The 9264-nt window shown below is 44.1% G+C and overlaps 1 protein-coding gene across 2 annotated transcripts; it reads right to left on the minus strand.

The window, feature by feature from the left end:
* Positions 1 to 165: 165 nt before the first annotated feature.
* Positions 166 to 2685, minus strand: LOC119284615. Of its 2 annotated transcripts, none has more exons than XM_037563759.1 (2): positions 1396 to 2685; positions 166 to 631 (listed from the first exon to the last, which is right to left on the minus strand). In XM_037563759.1, exons 1-2 carry the CDS (start codon positions 2555 to 2557, stop codon positions 609 to 611), a joined length of 1185 nt encoding a protein of 394 aa, XP_037419656.1. In that variant the 5' UTR covers positions 2558 to 2685; the 3' UTR covers positions 166 to 608. The 2 variants fall into 2 exon arrangements, with proteins under 2 accessions (XP_037419656.1, XP_037419655.1); XM_037563758.1 differs by having other exon boundaries at positions 166 to 673; positions 1396 to 2684.
* Between the last annotated feature and the right edge of the window lie 6579 nt (positions 2686 to 9264).

The raw sequence follows: 9264 nt of genomic DNA on the forward strand, positions 1-9264 counted from the left end.
CGCTGCCGCACCCAGTCTATACTCCAACTCTAATGCCATGGCTGGCGATAAACATTGCCCTATTGTGCGACATCGAAATGTCATCGAAAGAGGTTGTGCAGTAGCTGCACCAATACTCAAGTTTAATGGCTAATTTTACAGAACAACTAGTCATTCTAGCATGCATCTCGGTCTTGATACAATTTATTAAACCACCCCCGCAAACGACATGGGTTTATCTTCGAGCACTGCACAACACAGAAATATAGAATGCCCTTCCAGAGAGCGACTCAGCCCAGCTTATCACCACATAGATATCTTCGTCCTCTGAAAATTTAGGTACGTACATAAGTCTACACTCATAAGTTAACCGATCATGTTCTTCATGCACTAATACCGCTTCCTTACATTCATTTAGGTGAAGCATCCCTGCTGGGGCTACAGACACAACGTGACACACGCAGCTCGGACGAACAAACTCAAGTTTCGGCGCAGGCACACATAGGCCAAAAGTGCATCCATTGTAACCAAACTGTCCAACACAACCAGCAACAGAAGACACCGAAGTTCACTTCAAATTCTTCCCAGGCAGCAAAAGTAAACAGACTGATCATCTTGACGCCATTTGATTATATCGCTGCAGCGCCAACAACTGCGATAGAAGTTTAGTCAGAGGTCGGCAACCGCCCCCATTCTGCACCATAAGAAGACGAGGCTTAACAAGATGATCTTATGAGTAGAAGAGGAGCATACTTTGCCCCTCAAAACAATTTCAATTATAGCTGTCCAAATCAACCAAGCAATAACAGGAGGTATCCACATCACAACCATTCAATCTGGAACTACTGCAATACTGGAGACACGTAGCAACAGAACTTTCCCTTGGTAAGTGTTTGAGACTAGGTTATCCTACCCAAAAGACCACAAGGAGGTCTGGGTATCCGAGACCACAGCAAAGCACTGGTTACTTAACTACACTCTCTGTTCCTAAAATAAGACGTTAAACTGCCAAAACGTCTTATATTTAGGAACAGAGGGTGTACTTTACAGATTGCTATTGGCAATGCTAGGGCCTACTCAACAAGGCTCCAAGTAGATTAACCTATCCATTAGGCCTAATTAGAGCAACATATCTACTAGAGCAGCTAGTGAAACATACAGGACCAACTATGCAATCAGCATGGAGCAGATATGTTGATCCGCACAAGGCTGATTCCACACAAGACACAACTACTGAGAAATGTGCATAAAAATGTCTATCTAGCTACTGGGAACCATACATACAAATGTCTATCTAGCTACGCAGAAAAGTGAAAAGAAAAACTCAACATACTCATCACAGTAGTCAATGGCGTGTTTCGTCTTCATGACTTCATGTGCATATTTACAAAACAATACAAGGGTAGTTTGTTGTACCTCTAGTGTAGAAGCACATGTATGGCATGATTTTGCCGAGGCTTGGCTCTCTGTCCATGTTCTTGATTCGGCCCGAACTGAGCTCAACTGTGTACAACCCAGCCTTTGTACTCAGGAATATGACACCAACACCTTCTGCAAAACCAACCACCGACACGTCCAACAAGGCATAAGCAGAGAGCTTTGGTGCGAGCTCAATGCTCCTGCGTCGCGCCAAAGCCGTAGTTCTATCAGGACGGACACGGACCTCCATTAACCATATGTGGAGCCTAGGCTTCAGCACCGTCGCGAACACGAGCAGGCCGCCCTCCGCTCCCACCAGTCCAGCAAACGGCGCACGTATCACCGACAGTTTTTGCTCACCCATGTCATACTCCAAGACACTGTCGCTCTGCTCACAGGGGAAATACACCTTGTTTCCCACAACTGCATTGTGCCCGGTCATCTCGATGACATTCGGTTCCTTGACGGAGATCATGCCGCTCCATTTACGAGTCGCCGATGAGTAGACGGAGGCAAATGTCATCTGCCGTCCCCTGACGGAGCCCACGAGGGCCACGAGGAAAGGCCCGCCGTGGCAGTAGAGGTGGTCGCAGCCGTCCTTGGCACAGAGCACCGCGGCGTTCCAGGTGACGTCCTCGTCCTCATCATCGTACTCGCCCCAATCCTCATCAAACCGGCCATTCCAGATGATGCGGCGGCAGGCGGGGTCGGCCTTGATCCTCCACCGGTCGTAGGTGACGAGGTCGCAGATGACGAAGTCCTCGCACCTCTTGGGGGTGTGGAAGAGGACGAGGCCGTGGCGGGAGTCCATGGCGGGCCAGTGGCGGCGCTCGTGGCACGCCGGCGGGCGGAAGGACGCGGTGGAGACGAAGTTGGAGACCAGGTACTCCTCGTGGCGCCTGCGCCACCCCCTGCCCCACGGCCTCTCGTGTCTCTTGTTGTGGAGGAAGCCCAGCATGGGCGGCGCCCTGTGGAAGGCACGGTAGCCGCGGGCGAAGGCGGCGTCGGAGAGGATGCGGTGCCAGGTCGGGCAGACGGCGGCGGCGCGGACGAGGCTCTTGGGGTCGTCCGGCGGGATGCGCAGGAAGATCTCGCTCATGGAGTCGTCGTCCAGCGCCGGCGGCGAGTGGCGGCCGCGCTGCGGCGGTGGGGGGCTCATTGTGAGCGGGGATTGGGCCGCCGTCGCGTCGCCGGATTGGGGTTTGGGTGGAGGATTTTGGGGGGAGTGGAGGTAGTGGAGTGGAGAAGCGCCGCCCAACGGCCGTGGTGTGGACTGTGGAGGGATTTCATTAAAAAAAAAGATCACGGGGAGTGCAGGTAGGGATATTTCTTGGATCTTGGGTCTTGATGGGCTGGCGTGAGTTGTCATACACATGAGAAATGGGCTGGACCGCTAGGCTACTGCCTCTTGCTCTCGAAAAGAAGCAAATGCTGTTGTCTAAAAAAAAGCAAATGTTTTATGTTTGTTACTTCTCAAAAAATGTTTTATGTTTCTTTTCTTCAGTGATAACTATGAGGCAACACAATATGACGGTTTAATAAACTATGAGAAACCCCACAAAGAAAATTAATTATGAAAAAAACTTGATTTTGCGGTATTATTATCACACATGACACATCGTTCATTGCCCTTGTTAATGGAGTGGAAATAGTACAAGATATATGCATCCTCGTAGTCGCGGACAGCTCGAAAAGCAAAACATATTTCTTTCTACCTCTTTTTCCTTATCTAATGATGGTGAACGTATGGCTTGCCAATGACATGCGTATATGAAACCACGACAATGGCTGAATAAAAAGATCAGCATAGCTGAATAAAAAATGATTAGTCAAGGATTGTGACGCTCGATCATCGACGTAGGAGAGGGCACAAGGAAAATGACATCATGAAAAAATCAGAACAAAAACTAATGGCGAGACAATAACAGAGGTAGAAATTAAGTCACTTTGACACCTTGCAGGCAAGGCATTTTTTAAACGGACTGACTCCACCACCAATTTCAATCTAGGGGTTCACTCTCCAAAGATGCTAGAAAAATAAATTGATCATTTAAACATTTAATACCTAGCAAACATGGGAGTCGTCTTTTGGACTTACAGAAATCTCAGAGTTTGATCAAAATGGTTCTTGTCCATTAATCACAAACACTAATTTATGTAGAAGGACACAAGTCATAGCCGTTGTGATGCACAACCCCTCTCCATTGTTTCTTCATCATATTGCCTCTAGTATTTAACCGCCCTCAGAAGGCAAGCCACAAGAACACCCGATGCCGGTTGGGGATGATTTAACCGTCCTCAGAAAGCAAGTACCGAATCAATTAGAGCGAGCCAGCCTCCCTAGGATAGGAAGGTGGCAAGGAGTACTCGGTGGCAAGCTAACCTAACAACCTCTTATCTACCTTGTGCATAATCGGCATCAGCAAACCATGAGAGATCTTCTGCGTGGAGAGGGGTAGGCCTAGGTATGTTGATGGGAAGTTAGAAATAGGACACTGCAGAAGGCCAGCCACCCTCTGGCTGCTGGTGTCATCCATGCAAATAGGTATGAATGTGCTTTTGCTGAAGTTGATATGTAGCCCAGTGTAATATGAGAAAGCGCAGAGAACCGTCTTAATAATCTGAGCCTGCTAAAAATCACCTTGGATTAGAAGTAGCACGTCATCAGCGTACTGCAGAACATGCAAAAAAACACATCTGCACTGAGTGGGTGATACGTCCATTTTGCATCATGCTTTTATATCGATATTTATTGCATTATGGGTTGTTACTACACATTATGTCACAATACTTCTGCCTTTTCTCTCTTATTTTACAAGGTTTACATGAAGAGGGAGAATGCCGGCAGCTAGAATTCTGGGCTGGAAAAGGAGCAAATATTAGAGACCTATTATGCACAACTCCAAAAGTCCTGAAACTTCATGGAGGCACGTTTTGGAATATATTAAAAATATTGGGCGAAGAAAGAACCAGAGGGGGGCCACCCACCATCCACGAGGATGGGGGGCGCGCCCCCTGCCTCGTGGGCCCCCTGGCAGGCATCCGGTGCCCATCTTCTGCTATATGAGGTCTTTCGTCCGAGAAAAAATCATAAGCAAGCTCACGGGACGAAACTCCGCCGCCACGAGGCGGAACCTTGGCGGAACCAATTTAGGGCTCCGGCGGAGCTATTCTGCCGAGAAAACATCCCTCCAGGAGGGGGAAATCATCACCATCGTCATCATCATCGATCCTCACATCGGGAGGGGGTCAACCTCCATCAACATCTTCACCAGGACCATCTCCTCTCAAACCCTAGTTCATCTCTTGTACCCAATATTTGTCCCAAAACCTCAGATTGGTACGTGTGGGTTGCTAGTAGTGTTGATTACTCCTTGTAGTTGATGCTAGTTGGTTTATTTGGTGGAAGATCATATGTTCAGATACTTTATGCATATTAATACCCCTCTGATTATGAACATGAATATGATTTGTGAGTAGTTACGTTTGTTCCTGAGGACATGGGAGAAGTCTTGCTATAAGTAGTCATGTGAATTTGGTATTCGTTCGATATTTTGATGAGATGTATGTTGTCTCTCCTCTAGTGGTGGCATGTGAACGTCGACTACATGACACTTCACCATTGTTTGGGCCTAGGGGAAGGCTGATACGTCTCCAACGTATCTATAATTTTTTATTGTTCATATTATATCCTGTTTTGGACATTATTAGGATTTATTATACACTTTTATATTATTTTTGGGACTAACCTATTAACCGGAGGCCCAGCCCAGAATTGTTGTTTTTTGCCTATTTCAGAGTTTAGCAGAAAAAGAATATCAAACGGAGTCCAAACGGAATGAAACCTTCAGGAACATGATTTTCGGAACGAACATGATCCAGAGGACTTGGACCCTACATCAAGAAAGCAACCAGGAGGGCACGAGGTAGGGGGGCGCGCCTACCCCCCAGGCGCGCCCTCCACCCTCGTGGGGCCCACGTTGCTCCACCGACGTACTTCTTCCTCCTATATATACCTATGTACCCCGAAACTACCAGACACAGAGCCAAAACCCTAATTCCACCGCCGTAACTTCCTGTACCCGTGAGATCCCATCTTGGGGCCTTTTCCGGAGCTCCGCCGGAGGGGGCATCGATCACGAAGGGCTTCTACATCAACACCATAGCCTCTCCGATGAAGTGTGAGTAGTTTACTTCAGACCTTCGGGTCCATAATTATTAGCTAGATGGCTTCTTCTCTCTTTTTGGATCTCAATACAAAGTTCTCCCCCTCTCTTGTGGAGATCTATTCGATGTAATCTTCTTTTGTGGTGTGTTTGTTGAGACCGATGAATTGTGGGTTTATGATCAAGTTTATCTATGAACAATATTTGAATCTTCTCTGAATTCTTTTATGTATGATTGGTTATCTTTGCAAGTCTCTTCGAATTATCAATTTGGTTTGGCCTACTAGATTGATCTTTCTTGCAATGGGACAAGTGCTTAGCTTTGGGTTCAATCTTGCAGTGTCCTTTCCCAGTGACAGTAGGGGCAGCAAGGCACATATTGTATTGTTGCCATCGAGGATAACAAGATGGGGTTTATTTCATATTGCATGAGTTTATCCCTCTACATCATGTCATCTTGCTTAAAGCGTTACTCTGTTCTTTTGAACTTAATACTCTAGATGCATGCTGGATAGCGGTCAATGTGTGGAGTAATAGTAATAGATGCAGGCAGGAGTCGGTCTACTTGTCTCGGACGTGATGCCTATATACATGATCATACCTAGATATTCTCATAACTATGCTCAATTCTGTCAATTGCTCAACAGTAATTTGTTTACCCACCGTAATATTATGCTCTCGAGAGAAGCCACTAGTGAAACCTATGGCCCCCGGGTCTATTTTCCATCATATTAATCTTCCGTCAACAAGCTATTTCCTTTTCCGTTTATTTTGATTTCTTTACTTTGCATCTTTATCATAAAAATACCAAAAATATTATCTTATCATATCTATCAGATCTCACTTTCGTAAGTGACCGTGAAGGGATTGACAACCCCTTTATTGTGTTGGTTGCGAGGATTTTATTTGTTTGTGTAGGTGCGAGGGACTCGTGCGTGGCCTCCAACTGGATTGATACCTTGGTTCTCAAAAACTGAGGGAAATACTTACGCTACTTTGCTGCATCACCCTTTCCTCTTCAAGGGAAAACCAACGCAGTGCTCAAGAGGTAGCAAGAAGGATTTCTGGCGCAGTTGCCGGGGAGTCTACGCAAAAGTCAACATATCGAGTACCCATCACAAACCCTTATCTCCCGCATTACATTATTTGCCATTTGCCTCTCGTTTTCCTCTCCCCCACTTCACCCTTTCCATTTTATTCGCCCTCTCTCTCTCCGTCCTCCTTCTCTTTCTCTATTTGCCTGTTTTTGCCCGTCTCTTGTTTGCTTGTGTGTTGGATTGCTTGCTTGTCGTTATGGCTAGTCCCCTATCTTCCCCTTTGTCTCCCGAGTTTGAGGTTCTTCACTTCAAACAAAGACAAGGAGAAAACTTAAAAGATGCTTGGTTTAGAATGATGGGGTTTTATCGTAATTGCACCCCAGAGGTGAATTTTAGAATTTTGCTTCGCAACTTTTATGTTGGATTGAATTTGTCTCATAGACAACTCTTGGATTGTGTTGCCAAAGGCAATTTTATAGAAATTGGTCCCAGTATTGCGCATGAAATTATAGAGGGTATAGTGGGAACACTACCCCAACAAAAGGGGCATCATCATACCCAAGAAGAAATGCAAGTTTTTGAGAAAATTTGTGAAGTAACCAAGATTTTGCAAAAATCTCTTGAACCTCTTAAGAGTGTTAGCGGGAATCTCCACCGCATGAATATGTTGATTACCCTTTGCAATAAGCGTTTGGATTCTTTAGATCTCAAAATTTCCGAATATGAGGGGAAACATAAGGAACCTCCCGGATTCGAGCATAACTCCGCAAAAAAATTAAAGACCCAAGATGATAATACCTAGATATATCCTTACTTTTATGCCTAGCTAGGGGCGTTAAACGACAGCGCTTGTTGGGAGACAACCCAATTTTATTTTTATTCCTTGATTTTTGCTCCTGTTTAGTAATAAATAATTTATGTAGTCTCTGTTTTGGTTGTGTTTTTTTGTGTTTAATTAGTGTTTGTGCCAAGTAGAACCGTTGGGAAGACTTGGGGAAAGTCTTTTTAATCTTTCTGTAAAAAACAGAAACTTTAGCGCTCACGACAATTGCTTCCATTTTTATTTGTAAAGTTCTATTTAGTTAATTCTTTTTGAAGGTGATTAATAGATAAATTCCTCACGTCTAGCAATTTATTTTAGAATTTTTGGGGTTCCATAACTTGCGTTAGCTACAAATTACTACAGACTGTTCTATTTTTGACAGATTTTGTTTTTCGTGTGTTGTTTGCTTATTTTGATGAATCTATGGCTAGTAAAATAGTTTATAAACCATAGAGAAGTTGGAATACAGTAGGATTAACACCAATATAAATAAAGAATGAGTTCATTACAGTACCTTGAAGTGGTGTTTTGTTTTCTTTCGCTAACGGAGCTCAAGAGATTTTCTACTTTAAGTTCTGTGTTGTGAAGTTTTCAAGTTTTGGGTAAAAGATTTGATGGATTATGGAACAAGGAGTGGCAAGATCCTAAGCTTGGGGATGGACATGGCACCCCAAGATAATATAAGGACACCTAAAAGCCCAAGCTTGGGGATGCCCCGGAAGGCATCCCCTCTTTCATCTACTTCCATCGGTAACTTTACTTGGAGCTATATTTTTATTTACCACATGATATGTGTTTTGCTTGGAGCGTCTTGTATTATTTGAGTATTTATTTGTTAGTTTTCCACAATCATCCTTGCTGTACACACCTTTTGAGAGAGACACACATGATTTGGAAATTGTTAGAATACTCTATGTGCTTCACTTATATCTTTTGAGTTATATAGTTTTTGCTCTAGTGCTTCACTTATATCTTTTAAGGCACGGTGGTGGATTTGTTTTATAGAAACTATTGTTCTCTCATGCTTCACTTAGATTATTTTGAGAGTCCTACAAAACAGCGTGGTAATTTGCTTTAATTATGTTAGACATTCAAGATTTTTTTTTCTTATGAGTGTGTTGAATACTATGAGAAGTTTGATACTTGATAATTGTTTTGAGATATGGAGATGGTGATATTAGAGTCGTGCTAGTTGAGTAGTTGTGAATTTTAGAAATGCTTGTGTTGAAGTTTATGATTCCCATAGCATGCACGTATGGTGAACCGTTATGTGAAGAAGTTGGAGCATGATTTATTTATTGATTGTCTTCCTTATGAGTGGCAGTCGGGGATGAGCGTTGGTCTTTTCCTACCAATCTATCCCCCTAGGAGCATGCGCGTAGTACTTTGCTTCGATAACTAATAGATTTTTGCAATAAGTATGTGAGTTCTTTATGACTAATGTTGAGTCCATGGATTATACGCACTCTCACCCTTCCACCATTGCTAGCCTCTCTAATACCGCGCACCTTTCGCCGGTATCATACACCCACCATATACCTTCCTCAAAACAGCCACCATACCTACCTATCATGTCATTTCCATAGCCATTCTGAGATATATTTCCATGCAACTTTCCACCGTTCTGTTTACCATGACACGCTCCATCATTGTCATATTGCTTTGCATGATCATGTAGTTGACATTTTAGTTGTGGCAAAGCCACCGTTCATAATTCTTTCGTACAAGTCACTGATGCATCATTGCTATCCCGGTATACCACCGGAGGCATTCATATAGAGTCATACTTTGTTCTAGTATCGAGTTGTAATCATTGAGTTGTAAATAAATAGAAGTGTGA

The sequence above is a fragment of the Triticum dicoccoides genome, chromosome 4A, assembly GCF_002162155.2.
Source record: "Triticum dicoccoides isolate Atlit2015 ecotype Zavitan chromosome 4A, WEW_v2.0, whole genome shotgun sequence".
NCBI classification, from domain to species: Eukaryota; Viridiplantae; Streptophyta; class Magnoliopsida; order Poales; family Poaceae; genus Triticum; species Triticum dicoccoides.